General features: G+C 43.7%; 1 protein-coding gene across 2 annotated transcripts in view; it reads left to right on the top strand.

Annotated features, from left to right (window-relative positions):
- Positions 1-20015, top strand: part of kidins220a (kinase D-interacting substrate 220a) — a 79262-nt gene that overhangs the window by 22990 nt on the left and 36257 nt on the right. For both annotated transcript variants that reach the window (XM_083634144.1, XM_083634143.1), the window contains exons 16-23: positions 88-239; positions 909-1009; positions 2209-2394; positions 2614-2754; positions 5360-5597; positions 7090-7184; positions 9799-9943; positions 14385-14547. In XM_083634144.1, coding sequence (XP_083490270.1) covers positions 88-239; positions 909-1009; positions 2209-2394; positions 2614-2754; positions 5360-5597; positions 7090-7184; positions 9799-9943; positions 14385-14547 — 1221 coding nt within the window. The remainder of the gene's footprint in view (positions 1-87; positions 240-908; positions 1010-2208; positions 2395-2613; positions 2755-5359; positions 5598-7089; positions 7185-9798; positions 9944-14384; positions 14548-20015) is intronic.

Below are 20015 nucleotides of genomic sequence, written 5' to 3' on the forward strand. Positions count from 1 at the left end.
ACCCTGCTGGTGGTTGCTGTGTATCTCACCAAGATAGAGTACCAGTTTCTTGTTTCTGTCTCACATGTCATGTCACATGTCACGCAGGTTCTTGTTCACGGATTACAACCGTCTGTCCAGTGTCGGTGGGGAAACCTCCATGGCAGAGATGATCGCCACCCTCTCTGATGCCTGTGAGAGGGAGTTTGGCTTCATGGCCACCAGGCTATTCAGGGTGTTCAAGAAAGACGAGATCCAAAGTGAGATATGTTGTCTTTTGGCTTTAGATGTCAGTCATGTTATGACCCTTCAGCCAGCTGGCATACGCCGTGTTTTTGTGGACTTCAAAATGTATGCATAACACTTGTGTTTTTTGTTTCATACAGTAGATAACGAAAAGCTTGCCCAGGCTATTCTAACCAAGTTCTAAAGTTTACATCTGTCAACACAAAACCAAGGGGGTGTTTCACACGCAGAATTAGAAAATTACTAAATAATAATAAATTATTATTGTGAAAAAGATTACGCTATATCCTGGTGATATTGATTTGAATCTGTTAAACAAAACTTGAATCTTGAATGAATTACAAAACATCTTTCATAGTTATCTGGCTAATTTTCGAATATAATCCTGCTTTGTGAAACACCGCCCTGGTTGCTTGAGTAACTAGGTTAATTTTCTGTGGTTGTAAACATAGCCAGTGCAAAAAAACTTGTGTAATTTAATCTTCCCCCTTTCATCTACATCTCCCTTCTCATGATCTAAGTATTAAGTGGACTCAGTAGGTGAAACAAGTGGCCATGTCTGCTCAGTCTGTGTGGAGAAAACAGGTGTTCTTAATCATTTGTACACTGTGTCTTCCTGACTCCCTCCTGTTTTTCCTTTCTCCCTCTCTGATTACCCTCCACCTCCCACCTCCACACCCCAGGTAAGAAGTGGAAGAAGACCTGCTGTGTGCCGTCCTTTGTGCTATTTGCTCTGACGCTCGGCTGCCTGATCACCGGTATGGCCCTGCTGGCTATCTTCAAGGTGGGTAAAAAGCAATGAGAAAAGCTTGGCTGCAGTGTGTGTTTGGATTAGTTTCTGAGTTAGACAGAGAGCATCTTTACTATAAGAATGAGGTGTGTGTGTGTGTGTGTGTGTGAGAGAGAGAGTGAGCGAGCGAGCAGAACTTTGTCCGGCCACAGCTATGCCATTCTATGTGTGATCGGGTTGAAACTTTCAGGGAGTGTAAAGACCACCCGTGCGGGTGACCTGACGCAACCGAATTGTTTAATTAGGTAATTGCCTTATAATAATGATGATTGGATTTATATAGCGCTTTTCTAGACACCCAAAGCGCTTCACAGGAATCATTATTCATTCACACCATTCGTACCAGTGGTGGTAAGCTACGGGTGATGTAGCCACAGCTGCCCTGGGGAAGACTGACGGAAGCGTGGCAGCCATTTCGCGCCTACGGCCCCTCCGACCACTACCAACATTCATAGACATTCATACCCATTCATACGAGGCAATGAGGGTTAAGTGTCTTGCCCAAGGACACAACGACAACAGCTGGGAGGGAGCGGGATTCGAACCGCCAACCCTTGAGTCATTGGCCGACCTGCTCTACCTCCCGAGCTAATGCCGTCCCTTAATTACCTAATGATGTGATGTCATCAGTGATGATGTCATCAGTCATCCTTCCTAGCTGAGGCTATAAGTTCAGTGATGATTACAGTGTTTCCCACAGGATTTTGAGTTGTTGAGTTGCGTGGACTGTAGCAGCACTGGATGATGTCATCAGTGATGATGTCATCTGTGATGTCATAGAGCAGGCGTAGGCACAGGAGTATGCGACACACAGTGGGAGAGCCCGCGCAGCGGGCGATCACTGAAGACAGAACTACTTTCCCAACCTTTCGATGTTCTCGCTGTTTCAAGTCAGTTCTCTAACTTTAACTCTGATTCATGTTCACTGAGCTGGTTCTGTGTATATACATACTGTATAAATGTCAAGAGAGTGGGCAGGCCATACATACACACAGTATAATGTTATTTTTTATTTAGACAGCGGGGATGTAGAGAAGGAGACAGAGTAGGTGGGGCACTGCAAAGAAAGCTGTAGTGGGACGCGATCCCAGGCTGGTTGGGCCGTCCATGTGGGTCAGAGGATTTAACCAGCTGAATATCTGTGGACATGTCTCTGCTTAAATCTAATCTATTTGAATCCGTTGGTCTCCCAGGTGGATCCTGAGAACCTGACGGTGAATGCGGTGCTGATAGCCATGGCCAGCGTTGTGGGCCTGGCCTTACTGCTCAACTGTAAGACCTGGTGGCAGGTGGCCGACTCTGTCCTCAACTCCCAGAGGAAACGCCTACACAGCGCTGCCAACAACTTGCACAAACTCAAGAGTGAGGGATTTATGAAGGTACAATTATGACACTTTTGTCCTTGTACCTCAGCGACGTTGGGTGCAAAACTGGTCTCAAAGCCTTGGGGCATACCATATGCTCATGATGCCGTAGGTTTACATCTGTACCACATCTTACCTTCTTTGAATGTATATGTTGTATCTCCTTCCTCTTACCAACTTACCAACAATATTTAGTCACACACTTGTCACTTTATTATCCTCGTCTGACACCAGGTTCTGAAGCATGAGGTGGAGCTGATGTCCAAGCTGGCCAAAACCATTGACGGCTTCACGCAGAACCAGACGCGCATGGCCGTCATCATCGACGGGCTGGACGCCTGCGAACAGGACAGAGTGCTGCAGATGCTGGACACGGTGTGTTTGCATGCGACTTGCGTGGGTGCATATGTGTGCAGCGTACCCTAGCTGATAACAAGATAATAGGAAAAAATTAAGTTATTCAATATCCGTCACTCGTGTAAATTTATAGCCATGAGAAGAGCTGTTGTGGGGAAGCTGCCACGTGGCCTTACCTTCCATTGGCTCTTTCACCTGCGCACACAGAGCCCACACAGCTCCGGTGCAGCGCAGCAGCCGACCTGCTCTTCCCAGCTGTCTCAACTCGCCTCCAAGTTCAGATTCCTCCTCCCAGCTGGTGTAATAGAATTTCCTGCAGCCAAATGTTATTATTTGGTGGAGTAATCCCCCGGAGGATGGCAGCCTCCTGTGTGCTAATGTAATCTTCCCATCTTGGCAAGCGCCTCCCGCCACTATGAAACCCATCTTCTGTTCCAAGAGAGTGAACTATGGTACTCCTAAATGCATACAGTAGGGGTGTCCCGGTGGCTCATCTGGTAGAGCGCGGGTTCGAATCCAACGTGTGGTCCTTTCCCACATGTCATCCACTCTCTCTCTCCCCACCTTGCATGTCTGCCTACTGTCCTATCCATTAAAGGCAAATAAGCCCACAAAATAATCTTAAAGAAAAGCACTTTTTTTTTGCAGGATTCCACAAATTGCTTTTTTTTAGACATTCAAGCTACATAGTTTACCTCAATGAGTAATATAGATTTATGATATACCCATCATGAGATAGTGAACCAGTTGACACTGCTGACAACTGCTGTAGAGAAGGATGTTCATTAGCCTGAGGGTGCTGGCCAGGTTTGAGCAAACCATGAATGTGTGTAGCACAAATCAATGTCCTGTGACATTCAGACAATGTCCCTTAGTTAGCAGAGTGGAAATCCCCTGCACCATGTGCCGCTAACAGTCAGCAACAGTCATTAAAGGGACAGCTCACCCTAAAAATCCAAAATACATATATTCCCTCTCACCTGCAGTGCTATTTATCCATCTTTATCGTTTTGTGTTATTTGCCTGAATTTTGGAGATATCGGCCACAGAGTTTCTGGCTTCTCTCCAATACAATGGAACTGGATGGCACTCGGCTTGTGGTGCTCAAAGTGCCAAATAATTTTTTTTATCAACTCAACATCAATGTCTCTTTCCAGAAATCATGACCAGGTTACTCAAGATAATCCACAGACCTTGTTATGATCAGTTTCATGTAGGAACTATTTTCTTTTGACCGAACTACACCCGCTAGCTGCTAGCTACTAGTTCCTACAAAAGAAAATAGTTCCTACATGAAACTGCTCACAACAAAGTCTGTGGATTATCTTGAGTAACCGGGTCATGATTTCTGGAAAGGGACAGTTCTGTTGAGTTTTTCAAATGTATTTTTTGGGTGCTTCGAGCACCACAAGCCGAGTGCCATCCAGTTCCATTGTATTGGAGAGAGGGCAGCCATCTCTACGGCCGATATCTCCAAAACTCAGGCAACTAACACAAAACAATATAGCTGGATAAATAGCACTACAGGTGAGAGGAAAATAGATATTTTGGATTTTAGGGTGAGCTGTCCCTTTAAGTTAAACTAGCTGTTAAAGCGTTCATGACCAATGGTGCTTGTTTTCATGTTCTTGAATAACTGTATTGTAATCTGTCCTAATCTGTTGACATTAAGTTAGTAGAGATGACTTGATTAAATCTGATGTGTCAGGACAAGTTCAGGACCCTGTGACTGAAAGGTCCAGCAGCCTGTTGCACCAGCTGAACGTAAATTCTGTCTTAAGTTAGGGTGTAAAGTCCATACTAACTGCTACGTTCAAACTAGTTAGTTTGACACTAAAGTTGTGTCTTTGTTGAGTTGCACCACGGAGACGTAAGATACATCTTAACTAGTAGTCCTTAAACCTCACACTAGCCAAAATAGTGTCGCAGAAAATGACGTGTACAGTATCTGTGACCAATCAGTGAAAAGCACGGTGGAAACGGTGTTTATTTACCGTTGTTTAAGTAAGTGGAGTGAAAACAGGACATGTTGCCCCCCGCAAATTAGTGCTTTCATATTTCATCAACACTAACCAAATGAGAACGTTATTGAGTAACGTTCGTTTAGGTTCATATTACTGTTAACGTTTATCTGTGAGCTCTTCATCAGTATTGTAGGCTAATTTACCACCATCCTGCCTCGCTAAATTGTTGCGGTTATTTTAATTTGTATGCAGTGCTGCAGCTTGTGGGAAACAAAAGCGTGAGTCATAAATATCAAAGGGTGTAATAATTTATCACGGAGAACACGTTACCGACGCAAAACAACGATGCGCCACGGTGCCAACTGCTATTTTACGGAGGACTTTACACCTAGTAAGACGTAGGTGTAAATTTTAAGTTCTAACTTATGCCTACGTTGTAACTATTTCACTTGGTGCAACCCAAATATTTTTAGTAGTGCGTAAACTCGGACTTAGTGAGACTTTACATTCAAACTAGCTTACGTTTCAACTTACGCACAGCTGGTGCAACCCACTGCAGAGCATTAGCTGAACCGGTCGGTATTGTAGTTAGATGCTTCTTTGCTTCTTATATAATCACAACCATATCACACCAACCTGTGGTTCCTTTCCCTTTCCAGGTGAGGGTGCTGTTCTCCAAAGGCCCCTTTATCTCCGTCTTTGCCAGTGACCCCCACATCATCATCAAAGCCATCAACCAGAACCTCAACAGCGTGCTGAGAGACTCCAACATCAACGGCCACGACTACATGAGGAACATCGTCCACCTGCCTGTCTTCCTCAACAGCCGAGGCCTCAGTACGGCCAAGAAGCTCTGCATGGCAGCCCCCACCAACGGAGACGCTTTGTCTGCTGAGGGTAAAGGACATGGGCCTACATGCGGCACATTTTAATTTATAGACATCATTTATACAGGGAAGTGAAAGAGGCACGTCACCGAAAAACAATGCTGATTTATTTTGCACATGATCTTACCCATATCTGTAAATAGTTTGACAGACATTCATTTAGTTTGACAGTTATTGAGAGTTGATTTGAGATAAGTTGATGCCAGTGATGTCATCGGAAGGCACTGAATCACTGGGTTGTATTAATTACAAGTCTTCCGGTGACATCACTGGCATCAACTTATCTCAAATCAACTCTCAATAACTGTCAAACTAAATGAGTGTCTGCTAAACTATTTACAGTCTTTGGATATGGGTGAGATGCAAAATAGATCAGCTTTGTTTTTTGGTGAAGTGTCACTTTAAAGGAGAATTTCGGTTTTTTACACCACGGTCCTCATTTCCAGTTTAAAATATGATGTTTTACTCACCCAAATATGTTTGGCTTCATTCGGATGCCCACGGAAGATTTTGAGCTCGGAGTAGCATCCTCAAACAGGCTATAACGGGAGCAAACGGGGCAAGGTGCATGCGCTCTGTAAATAACACATTTTCTGTCACATCGCGGTTCATTATGGTTGTTAATATAATTATGAGAACATGAAATAGCTATCTAACTAACCATCCTCTGCTGCCAAGTGCTCTGTTTGCTGTCCGGGTGCCCCGGATTTGCTTCAGAAGAAGCAGTGAGAAGCGCTTCTGTTTGGTTACAGAAGAAGAAGAGAAACCACAGAAGAAGAACATAAGCACTGTAAGCCCATCCGGGGCAGATCAGAGTTGACTCGCTCTCTGTTGTGTTCTTGTTAGCTTAGCTTCTATCTTGGTATATAGATATCTGATGTCAAGATTATGGACGTTTCAATTCCATTACCACTCGTGTGGAATCAGGCCACATATCGACAACAACAAACAGCAGCGGGAGATGTTATCTATGTGATGGACCCCCGGACAGCAAACAGAGCGGGCTGTCGGCACTCGGCAGCAGAGGATGGTTAGTTAGATATCTATTTCATGTTCTCATAATTATATTAACAACCATAATGAACCGCGATGTGACAGAAAATGTGTTATTTACAGAGCGCATGCACCTTGCCCCGTTTGCTCCCGTTATAGCCTGTTTGAGGATGCTACTCCGAGCTCAAAATCTTCCGTGGGAATCCGAATGAAGCCAAACGTATTTGGGTGAGTAAAACATCATATTTTAAGCTGGAAATGAGGACCGTGGTGTAAAAAAACGAAATTCTCCTTTAACTTAAAGTTCAGTAAAAGCTGCAATTTTTTATTTTATTAGAGCCATTTTGTTTAAAAGACACTCTCGCTTTCTGTCTCTCTGTATCGCTTTCTGTCTCTGGCTTAATCTCTATTTCTCTCTCTCTCTCTCTCTCTCTCTCTCTCTTTCTCTCTCTCTCTCTCTCTCTCTCTCTCGCTTTCTTTTTCCATCTCTCCCTCTCTCTCCTCCCCAGGATGGCACGAAGACATGGACAGGAAGCTGTCCCAGAACAGCCTGGGTCTGGGAGACCAGGCCAAGTTTGGCAGCAAGAACACCCTCAACCGCAGGGTAAAAGCAGCCATGCTACTTGCCACCCTAATTAGACACTCTTCACACCCCACCCCAAACCACAACAACCAACAGGAAACAACAACAACAACAACACACTGCAGAGAAGCCTTTGGTACCATATTGAATTTGTGACCATGGTTTTGTTGACGAAGCTACGTAAAATACACTTGCTCGCTTTCCCACCACACCCAAGAAATGTGCAGATATCACAGGGCTGGAAGTGAATGCTTGACAACTTGACATTAATCAAGACTAAATTAAAACGCAGTTAGTCCGCCACGACCGGAACAGCAAACACCAAAGGCCGCATATAGGTTTATCCAGCAAAGGGTGAGAGTTTGAAGCCCTGGGAAAGCCTCAGTGCTCTCTCTCCTCTGCCCCCGTCCCTGAAGGAGGGTTCAGTATAGGCATGGTGTTGGCAGACAGGGCTGAGGCCAGAGGACAGAAGGAGACACAGAGAGATGCTCGGTGTGCGGCCAAGGTTCCTGCTGTAATTGATGTAATGGCTGTTTATCCTTCCTGCTGTGCTGCCACAGCCTAATGACAAGGCCGAGCAGCAGTGGGTCCCTGTGACAAAACACTGGCACCAGGTCTGCTGGCAGGAGGCTAAGTGACTCTGCTGCTGTCGCTGCTGCCTTCTTCCCCCTGCGAGACCCCACAACCCCCCTTCTCTTTCTTCTTGCCTCCCTCTCTTGTTTATTTCTTTGACATTTGTTGGTGCTCTTGATTGATCTGCTACCCTCCATTATTGGCGTTGGCTCTTTTAGTACAGGGTGACGCGCTCTTTTTATTTGCCCTCCGCCACTAGCTGGCTCTTGGCAGCTGATGTTACAGCAGGACGGCCCTCTCTTCACAAGTGCAGATTAACATGAAGGCGGAGGGGAAAGTGAATTAGTGGTTCTCCGTTCTCTTGCGGCTTCTCAAGTTGTGGATCGCATTGTGAGTATGTATATCTCTACTGGCTTCCATTCATTCCTGTGTCTCGGGCGGCCCATCCTGAAGATATCTTCCACTAAAAATGATTTAAATGATTCCTGTAGAAACATTTTGTTGGTAAGGGTTCTATTTGAAAACACTCTTTTATTTTGGAACATAATGTTACCTGAAGCTCAGTATTTAGTACAGTATTTCTAATATATACTGTGTATATGTGTGTGTGTGTATATACAGTATATATATATATACACACACACACACACACACACACGCATACACACAAGTGTCACTTATTTCAATTGGTGGATATCTCATTTTGGAATTAAATTACTCCTAACTACTATTTCATTGAGCAATTACTCTTTCAAATAAATAATTGAAAACAAACAAAATCAGTGTGGCCAATTACCAAAATGAACTAATAAAGTTGTATTGCTGCTGGTGAAAAAGTGAATACATGTGATGGGTACGTCTGTCAAGTGTACATGAGAGAATGGGGCCGTCTCTACAGTGGCCCTTTTCAGTGCTGGCTGAATGGAGGCCATATGTTTCATCCCTCTGAGAAGGAGGTCATAAGACTGGCGTTATGACTTCAAAGTCAACCAAAAGCATCGCTCTGGCTCATGACCACGGCAGCTGTGATATCACCACAGATGTTCTCTGATGGATCTATGTCAATAGCTAGCCTGTGTGTCATGACTGTCCAGCTTTGGACATTGGGTCTTTGTCTTTTCTTTGAAGTCAAAGAGAATTCCATGTTTTGCTCATAGAGGGATGATATGGAAGGGAAGAGAGAGAGAAAGCAGGAGGATTAGGGAGTGTGAGGAAAGATGACATGAAGACCTTTCTTGGATTATCTAAAGGCTGCTCTGTTAAGTTGAGTATATGCTATAGAAAAAATATGTTTTCAAATGAAGTCATTGTTTTGAAATTAGAGCAAAAAGGTTCCAGTCAGGTTGGGGGGAGTTAAGGTCAAGGAACATACAGTAGGAAGTCAACAAGAATACAAAGCCCTGTTTATCCCATCAGTCCATCAATCTGTCTATTCAAGGATAAGGTCTGGATGAGATGACCTGAGATCACACTGTGACCCTGTAATGCCTGCCTTCCTGTCTCATGATGCACAACATGCAGCAGTCATAATGCATGCTCATTGCTCAGGAGGACACGCTTGGCTACTGTTTCATTTGAGTGTGATTCCTGAAAACTGATTCTAAAGATTAGAGTAAGATTGGATTGTGGCTGCATTATTAAAGAATTTGTGTATTCTCCCACTCTTCCTCTTTTTACATTAATGGTATTTACATTGTAGCTGGATTCCATCCACCTTTTGTAGGATTTCGGCCACAATAAGATACTGGCGTCTTCCGTATTTGGTTTTGAACATTTGATAGTATTACGAGCCTATATCTATATATCTATATATCTATATATATATCTATATCTATATATATACTGTATATATATATATATATATATACTGTATATATATATCTATATCTATATATCTATATATATAGGCATGATCAGATGATTAAAAATAGCATTGAAACGACAAGTGAAACTACAGTTTTTGATGTAAATCATGCTCAAAACATGCTGGATCCAAACGTGTACATTTTACAATCTTATGCAGACAGTTAATTTTTTCTTCTTCCCCTCACTGTCTCTATAGGACACGTACCGGCGTCGCCAGATGCAGAGGACCGTCACCAGACAGATGTCCTTCGACCTGACCAAGCTGCTGGTGACCGAGGACTGGTTCAGCGACATCAGCCCACAGACCATGAGGAGGCTGCTCAACATCGTCTCTGTCACTGGTAACGAATCAACTACGCTCTGCTTCAGCACCACACTGGTCCGGGGTCCCACAGCATTAACTGAGACAGATGGGATTGGGTGTTAATATTTTGTTTTTGTTCTTTATTCAAGTAGTGAGGGGGATAGAGGGGAGACACAGGAAACACAGCTCTAAAGGGATTTGATTCTAGCCCAGAGGGGGGCTAACATGTGGTTGCAGAGGCAGGACCTTTAGCTAAGCATTTTACTAGAGTAAATTCTATCTCTAGGCATTTTAATTCAGAATAAATATTGTTTACAATAACAGCTTGACAGATGATTAGGATTAAAAAATAGAAGATGAGACCAAGTGACATAAATAAATTAGTAACAGACACAAGTATCACAATCTATTTAACATCAAGCTGCTGTTCTGTTCTCTGTTGATCCAATGGCCCATGGCAACATTGAAAACCTACAGTATGTAACTATATTGCCAAAATGAACATTGAGACAACCTTTGTCATCCAGTTATCCCCTGCATTGTTTTGTGAAATTGGGCCCATAATATCTTTCTGATATCAGTTCAAAACAGATTACAAAGCTGTTTTACTAGAAAACAAAACAAAAAACGTGCTAGATCATAATGTGAACATTCTGTGCTCATTTGGATTGAACGACAGAAATGATTGCTGGAATTGGTATGGCATACCAGCAGGCATATTAGCAATTTGACAACATTTATATCATCCGGTATGTTATCAGCCCTCACAACATGAAGATGATTAACATTCACTGGTAATAGAGAGCCGCAGGGATGACGTATTTTTGTAGTCAGAACGCGGAAGTCCCGGACTTCCTGGTTCTTCACTGTTTCTGTCTATGGGATTTTTTAATGGGGTTTTGCCGCGATGCTTCAATTAAGGTCTCTGGGCAACGCAAGCTTAATCAAACGCGAACCAGAGTTCAGTCGGATAATCTTCACACATGAGGACCACTTTGTAGCGTAAATGTGAGCCCTAGAAGTAAAAAGCTTGAGCTAAGCTAATCCAGAACTACACACTGTCGCATAGGCTTCCACGTCACGTCAGCACTCAACCTGGACTGTTGTTGATGTGTGCGCTGCTGTGCACTGATTACCCCGGGCTGAACGGGCTGAACCAGGTGAGGGAAAGATAATTTCCGTGTTCGTCCTTTGAAGTGATGACGTTATTGACGTATATATCCCCGTCGACTCAACAGTGTAGTCTCATTTAGCCGTTTGCTAGCTAGCCGCCCTTTTAACGGCACATAAAAGCTTAAAAACTCATAAAAGTGGTCCTCATGTGTGAAGATGATATTACTAAACACTGGTTCGCGTTTGATTAAGCTTGCGTTGCCCAGAGACCTTATTAGAAGCATCGTGCCAAAAACCCATTCAAAAATCCCATAGGCGAAAACAGTGTTAGCATCGATGATTTCCCGGACTCGTTCCTGCGGCTCTCTATAGAGACACTGCGCAGCGCATCATCATCATTCAGAAACCACGCCCAAAACGGGGGAAAACAGAAACCCCCCTCCAATCCTGGCGTTCTCCTATGTTGCGTGCATGGTCGCGTGTTGCACACAAAGATCGTATATACGGACGTTGAACACTCCAACTTACTTCCTTGACAGCTAGATCCACGTTTGTCTTCTCGCCAATTCTTAATGGCTTCCTTGTTTTGCTCAGGAGTACAACAAAACTTTAAGTGGCAATTTTTTACATTTGTTGTCTGCGCAGCCCACCACACAAAAGCTTTTATCTATGTTTAATTCAAGGAAAATGACGCTGGTGTATGGGAGTGAACGGAGCGATTTCCCCCGTGATGGGCGTGGCCTATTTCATGCAGTGTCTCTATATTCACTGGTTTAACTGCTCTGATCACTATACACCTTCTAACAATGAGGAGTGGTTTGCTCTTACTGGTAAATCGTTTTTCTATCGTCGATAAATATTTTTTTATTTCTTTATTTACTGCATTGCTTTATTTTGACACAGTTATACTCATTCAAAACTGGGAGCTGTCCAGTCCCGCCACAGTCTTCTACTGTTGGCCACTGAGCAGTTAGGCTGGCTTTACACGGTGAAACTTTCATGCAACTAATTTAGTTGCAGGTTGCAAGTTGCATGAAACCTCATTTCTATGCAACTTCAGTTACACAAACCAATTCAAAAATAATCAACTCTATTCCACTAAAACTAGCTAGCTAGATTGGCAATTTTTCATCTGTTGTATTGTTTTTTTTTATGACTATATTCAAGTGAGAATTGTCATTCTGCATCTTTGTATCTCATTTCGTATCATCTTCTCGCTGGAAAATATCAATTCGTCCTGCCGTACTACCTGTGAGTTTGTTGACACTGGTTCAGCCAGAGCCTACGTGATCAGGTGCCTGGTTATCAGCATTTTGATTGGCTGTTGTGTGAAACTAGTTTCACAAAGTTGAGAGCTTTGCAACTGTTGCAGCTGAGTTTCAGAGAAGTTTCAAGTGCATTGCAGAAGGATTACACCATGCAATTCGTTTGCAACTTGGTTTCACCTAAGTTTCACACAACTAAAGTTGTGTGAAAGTTTCCCTGTGTAACGCCAGCCTTAGTTAAAGGAACACTCTGCCCATTTTCAACCAGCTTTGTATCATTAGAACATCAGTAGTATATCAGAAAACTGTAAACTGTTTTGAAGTCTGTCATTTAATTTGACAGTTATTGAGTGTTAAAGTGTGGACCAGTGACATCACTGGTCCACACTAACTCAAATTAATAACTCATTAACTCAAATCAACTCTCAATAACTGTCAATCTAGATGAATGATGAATAGTTTGACAGTTATTGAGAGTTGATTTGAGTTAATGAGTTATTAATTTGAGTTAGTGTGGACCAGTGATGTCACTGGTCCACACTTTAACACTCAATAACTGTCAAATTAAATGACAGACTTCAAAACCGTTTACAGTTTTCTGATATACTACTGATGTTCTAATGATACAAAGCTGGTTGAAAATGGGCGCAGTGTTCCTTTAAGTATCTTCTATGTAATTACTTTATTGCCAAACATACATTATCTCTTAACTCTTTCAAATCCAAACATAGACTCTCCCTGATGAGTCACACATAGCCCACATACATCACACGTACACCTCACTCTACTTCTCTGTTTACTTCCTCATTTTGGTCGTTCATTTTTATGCCTCCGCCGGCGATAGCCAGGCCGGAGGCATTATGGATCCGGGTTGTCCGTCGACTTGGGCGCAAGGATGAAAGGATTACATTTTGGTGAGCAAAGGTCAAGGACACTGTGACCTCTCCAACGCCATTTTCAAGCTTGTTAACGCCATATCTCAGGAATGCCTTGACGGAATTTCATAAAATTTGCCTCTAACATTAACTTGGCCTCAAGGATGAACTGATTACATTTTGGTGGTCAAACTTCAAGGTCACTGTGACCTCACGAACGCCATTCCCAAGTTGGTTAACGCAATATCTCAAGAACGGCTTGATAGAATCTCTTGTGATTTGGCTCAAACATCGACTTGGACGCAAGGATGAACTGATTCCACTTTGGTTATCAAAGGTCAACGTCACTGTGACCTCTCGAATGCCATTTTCAAGCTTGTCAACGCGATATCTCAGGAATGTCTTGATGGAATTTCTTCGAATTTGCCTCAAACGTCCACTTGGACTCAAGGATGAACTGATTACATTTTGGTGGTCAAAGTTCAAGGTCACTGTGACCTCACACACCCAATTTCCAAGCTCTGTAACGCAACATCTCAGGAGCGCCTTGACGGAATTACTTCCAATTTGCCTCAAATGGCGATTTGGACTCAAGAATTAACTAATGGTGGAGGCATAAGTCCGCGTTGCGGTCGTTCTAGTTTTCTTTTATGTTTTTGTTATCTTCTTTTCTTTTAACTGTTGCTTTTCTTTTCCTTATTTATTGTTTGCTTGTTTCTTTTCTCATTTTGTTTATATTTTATGCTTTGTACGAATTATTATTAATATTGGTTTTATTTCTGTGGTTGAAACCTTTCCTGTCTCTATACTACCCACACATTATTTAGTTGTTTTCCTTTTGTGCAAATAAATATATCACATTAAAAAAATCTTGCTTATGATACCTTGACAGTAGTTGAGGAATGGGGTACTACAAGGGTTCCTCGTTCATTTTTCCCACCCAAGTTTTCCAGGGATTCAAACTCGTAACTTTCCAGTCACAAGCCCACTTGTGCACCCCTCAGGCTACAACCATCTTCCGATACTTTGGAAGGATTATTAACCAACAGAGTAAATTGGGGAAAGTGTTTCTTTCTTTCTTGCTTGCTTTCCTTCTTTCTTCTTCTCGTCTCTCTCTCTCTCTCTCTCACTCATTCAAGTTGGACGTTTGAGTTGTCTTGATGCGGTGGTGGGACACAGAGTAGGTCACTGACAGACAACCAATCCTCTGCATCATTGTTGACAGGCCGTCTGTTGCGGGCCAATCAGATCATCTTCAACTGGGACAGGCTGGCATCGTGGATCAACCTGACGGAGGAGTGGCCTTACAGGACGTCCTGGCTCATCCTCTTCCTGGAAGAGACCGATGGAGTCTCTGACCAGGTCACACTCAAGACCATCTATGAGAGGTACACACACACACGCGCACACACACACACACACACACACACACACACACACACACACATAACACACATGGTGTCTTTCTCTCATTCCTTCTCTGTCATCTATGAGACTTGGAGTGTTTTTAAACCTGTAGATAATTTGCTTTGTTCTGATTCTGTGGCTTACTTGATTGTATTTGTGCCTTCGTTCGTTTGTGTTCACACAGCCACAAATCAAACGGTCTAAATAGTATTGCCAAACCTCATGGATTGGCCGGGAGACTCCGGTAATAGCCTCCCGGGATGGGAAAAAAATTCCCAGAGATTTGATAAGATATAGAATGTGTGTGCTTTGGGTAGGCCTACATTGTACGTTCGGTGTGTGAGGAGAGAGCGACAGAGAGAGAACAAGGGAGGGAGAGAGAGAGAGAGGGGGAGTTTGTTTATTGATTTATCTAAGATAGAAGATAAAACAAGACCCTTGCAACTTCTGCTATTACTATCACAGAGACTCCAGAGGATTGCGCATACCGCCCTGTCAATAACAAAATATTAATAAATAATTTAATAATAGCCTATGGACATTTCGAGGAAGACACTGCAATCAGTCTGATTGTTTCACAAAAGAAATCTGGCTCTGATGACTACGACTTGTTTTCATTTACCATATTGGAGACCAGAGGTAAGTTGGTCGAGGGAGTCCAAACTGCTGACGATTGCAATCGTGCAAAAAAAAAGTCGCCAAAACAGGATCTGAAGATGCTCGTTCTCAGGCCATTACGCACAGTGCAGCGGACCGAGAACACCCTTTCTTGGCAATCTTGACAAATTGTTTTGTCCTGCATCTGAGTGCGATTGCCATGTTCACACGTCCCCAAACGAGACAGGTGTGAATACACCCTTAAACACACACTTACATACACTTGCTTTTCTCTCTCTCTCCCTACATGCATGGGGGCATACTGAGGAGGGAGGCCTTCCTTTAAAGGCCCATTCCGTAACTTCTTGACTCTTACTGACACCGGTGGCTGTTAGAGTAACTGCAGGCAGCATGTGCTCGAGCTGGCGCGCGTGCACCGTACTCCCACGCGCCTAGCCTGGGTAAACCCAGCCTCCACGTGACCTCTATGTGCTATCAGTCACGAAGGCTACCACGCGCCCACCAGCTGCCTGGCTAAAACAATGACAGCAGAGGTGGTGTTGGTTGCTTTGTGACGTTAGCTGATAAAAGTCACTTTTAAAACGGCAACCTCGACAATTTATCAGCCAGATCAGCCTCGAGACAGCCGGGAAGGATTCTGGACAATTAGTGGACTTTATTGTGGCATGTGTTTTGGCTTGCGTTGACTGCGGGGAAGTGGATACTAATGTTAGAATGAGCCAGGAGCTAACTGCCTGCTTTGACTCTATAGGGCCTAGTATCTATAGTATACTGTCTATGCCTGGGGCTGATGTGAGCTGGACGCAACCAAACAGAACAGGGACTTGATCCGTTACTGCAGTCAAACAATCTTCCATAAGCGTAACGGTAGTGACGTTAGGCATATTTACGACTGTTACATTATCCGCACAAGACGGTAATGTTATTAGTGGTAGGGATGCACGATATATCGGCAATCATATCGGTATCGGCCAGTATCGGCCGATTTTTTAACATATCGGTCATATCGGTATCGGTCAGATGTTGCAATGTTAATATCGGTTATCATTATCAGCCAAATTCTTCACATTGATATGAAATAATGCAGTAAATCTATGATTTATGGGCTTTTCCAAAGGCTTTGCAAATAAAGAAATGCATAACTTTTTCAAATTCAGTGTTAACATGTGTTTTTCAGTATGTACAAAATGTGATGATCATAAAAATGTGGTTTTATACAGATCATATCGACATCGGTAAATATCGGTTATCGGCCATAACAGCAATGTTAATATCGGTTATCGGCATCGGCCAAAATTTTCATATCGGTGCATCCCTAATTAGTGGAGTTTCGGGGTGTTCAATCGATTATCTATATTAGTTAGCCTCGTTAGCAAGCAAGCTAACGTTATCTAAATAGCAAGCCTCACAGCAGCTAACACAACAAGCTAACGCTAATGTGTTGGTGTTAGCTGGACGCGATCAAACGGAACAGGGGCTTGATCTGTTACTGCAGTCAAACAATCTTCCATAAGCAGTAGTATAGTTAGGCATATTTGTGACTGTTACATTATCCACACAAGACGGTAATGTTATTAGCGGAGCTTCTGGGTGGTAAATCCATTAGCTATACTGTAGCTGCGTTAGCAAGCAAGCTGACGTTATCTGGCCAGCCAAATCCACATAATCACAGCAGCTAATACAACAAGCTAACGTAAGGTCCCTCCATGAACCGAAAACACAGTCCCGACTCTAGTTTCCCCCCGACGTTGGTCACATTGCTGCTGTTTGGCCAGATGGACTTCACTAGATAAATCTTTTTTCTTTTTCTGGGTGGACTTTTTACTGGATGGTGGTGTTAGTTGTTTGCTGAAGTTGATGGACTGCATTCTAAGACTGCATTAGCTTAACGTAATGTTAGCCTGTGTTATCCTTCTTCTTTGTTGGTGTATTTACTGACTGAAGCGTAGAGAGGCAGACTCCTCGTGAACGCGCAGAACGTCGCATCCGCACGATCTTCTGGGAAATCTTGGTCCGAGAGGAGCCGAAGTCTGCAGGCATAGCATTAAAATGGCTGAACGCAGAGAGACGTGGCTGGGCTCATTTTTTCAGTTACGTGATGGAGCATTCACTCATTGGTAATAAAAAATACTTTGTGCACATTTATTTATTTCACCCCAAAAAAACAATGATCCGCATGGAAATTGGGTCAAAGGAGTTTATGTGAAGGATCCAGGAAGAATCCAGGATTCCAGGTTAAGTGTCCCTGAGCAACACAGTCCTGCAGCCTATTCTGTAGCTGACCTAATTGCAATGCTTGTAATTGTAGCATTGCATTAGTCTCCCTCTTTGAATCACTGCTGGAAATAACATTGACCAGCAGGTGGCAGTAGATTATCTTATTTTCCATGAAGGCAATATCATCAGTGCACACAGTTACTGCCAGTAGCTGTGAGTGTCACACTGATTAGCAACTGCCAAACAGGTTTTGTAACTGATCATAATGCACAAAGAAAATTCTGACTGTATTATAGCCTATAATTCTCCCGATTCAAGAAGGAACACATTTCCCTTTTAAGTGGACAATAGTCTAGGCATGTTTGGTTGATCAATAAAGGAAAAGTGTCAGGTGTGTGTGTGTATTTGTGTTCATGCATTTGGGTGTGCGTTGCTAGAAGAGGAGAAGGATACTGACACAGGCTGAGTGGTTGGGTTTGGGTGCTGTTGTGCATCAGCAGCTGGCCTTTAAAGGTTACACTCTGTCACAGTACACTAGCGCCTAGGACTCCTGCGGCAGGGACGTGTCACAGACACTTACTGTCAGCCAGCCAGAGTCAGCAGCACATCCCCCATCCAACACACCACTGTCTCATTAGGCTCAGCTTTTGCTCTTTGTTTTTTCATAGGACAGTAGGCAACATCCTCCCTTTTGTTCAGGTGGTGTTAATTCGTTACATGGGAAATGTACGAGCGGACCCGAGAGTTCAAGGCGTGAGATAGAAGGGGTTTTGTCAGAAGGGTGTTACCTTAATAGTGCAGGATTATGGCTAAACTGATAACGATGATTGCTTTGCTAGATATCATTTATCTAATGGTGATCTCTAAATTATTTATCACAATTATTAGTCTTTGTAATTTGAACACAATTATTTCACTGCACGTCTGCAATGTATATTGTTTTTAACTACAGCAGACCTTTTAAAGGAAATTAAATGCACTGAAATCTCCATTTATGCCCAAATTTTATGATTATTGTCGTCTTTACCACACCATGGGATTGTGCTTACACTGTGCGCTAAACCCAATATAATATAGAAATGATCTTGTTTTGGACCAACGGTCCTGCCTTTCTTTATCTCCCTCCTCATTGGATGTCTCTCCAAATGGCCGCTGTGTGCTGCAGTAGCCATCGGAGAAACGGCCTTAATGATGATGACAGGAAGCCTGGAATAGGCTAAACATGACGCCTGGCCTGGAGGCCTTATCTCTCTGCACTGATCCACAGCTGATAAGACTCAGGCCTCTCTCTGTCTCTCTGCTCCTTTAAGACTCAGGCCTCTCTCTGTCTCTCTGCTCCTTTTAAGACTCAGGCCTCTCTGTCTCTCTGCTCCTTTAAGACTCAGGCCTCTCTCTGTCTCTCTGCTCCTTTAAGACTCAGGCCTCTCTCTGTCTCTCTGCTCCTTTCTTCCTCTTTCTTGTGATGTGAGGCTCTTCATGACTCTTCTTTTTTCTGGCTGAGTTATTTGGCCTTTTCTCGCTGCGATGGTTGGACACTCAGATCCTTGCAGATCCACAGGCCCCCTCTGCTCCACTGTGTCCCTGAGAAGTGGATGGCTACTTCTCCTTGCTTTGCTTTGTCAACAGCCGCCCTGCGGTCAACACACACACACACACACACACACACAGAGCATGCTTCTTTTTGTCTTTTTTTTTTTACTTTTTACCTGTTTTCTCCCCAATGGTACTTGGCCAATTCCCCGTGCTGTCCCAGTTGTTGCTCCACCCGGTCTGCTGATCTGGGGAGAGCCGACTAGCACATGCTACCTTCGATACATGTGCAGTCACCAGCCGCTTCTTTTCACCTGACGGTGAGGAGTTCCACCGGCAGGTCATAGCATGTGGGAGGGATCACACTATTCTCCCCAGTTCCCCTCCCCCCAAACAGGCTGCCCCCGACCGACCAGAGGAGGCGCTATAGTGCAGCGACCAGGACTCATACCCCACCAGCTTCCCACCTGCAGACACGGCCAATTGTGTGTGTAGGAACGTCTCACCAAGCCGGAGGTACCGCTACCGGGAATTGAACCTGGCTCCCCGCAGTGGTTGGGGAGTGCTTTTACCTCTACACCACCAAGATGCCCACACAGCAAGCTTCTCTTATCTTGTAGCTGAAGTTCAACCTGCCCAACTATTCCTGTCCTTGCTTAAACCAGTAGTTACTTCATATGGTTAGGTACTGTACGACGTGCTACTTCTGTATTTTCCCTTCTCTTTTAAACCTGGGCCTTTTAAGTCTAGATATTCTGCATTGTGTTTCTGTCTGGTTCTCTCATCAGTAAAACACATGAGCGGAGTTGTTCAGGCCTAAGGTGTGTGTGCTTTGTTTGTGTTTAAGCATGTGTGCACAGCCATTTTGACACCCCTGAGCATTACTAAGTGAATATATTAGTGGTGAAGTGAACGTGGGCGTGAGTCAGCCCCTTATAGGTCAACTGCCGCCCTGCATCTCAGTGGCAAGGCACAGTGCTCTTCCTTTCCTCTTCTCACTACAGCCCACTAGGCCATCTGACACAACATCTACACGTGTGTGTGTGTGTGTGTGTGTGTGTATGCATTCATCATTCTGTTCCCA

This window comes from Poromitra crassiceps, assembly GCF_964638095.1.
Source record: "Poromitra crassiceps genome assembly, chromosome: 3".
NCBI lineage: Eukaryota > Metazoa > Chordata > Actinopteri > Beryciformes > Melamphaidae > Poromitra > Poromitra crassiceps.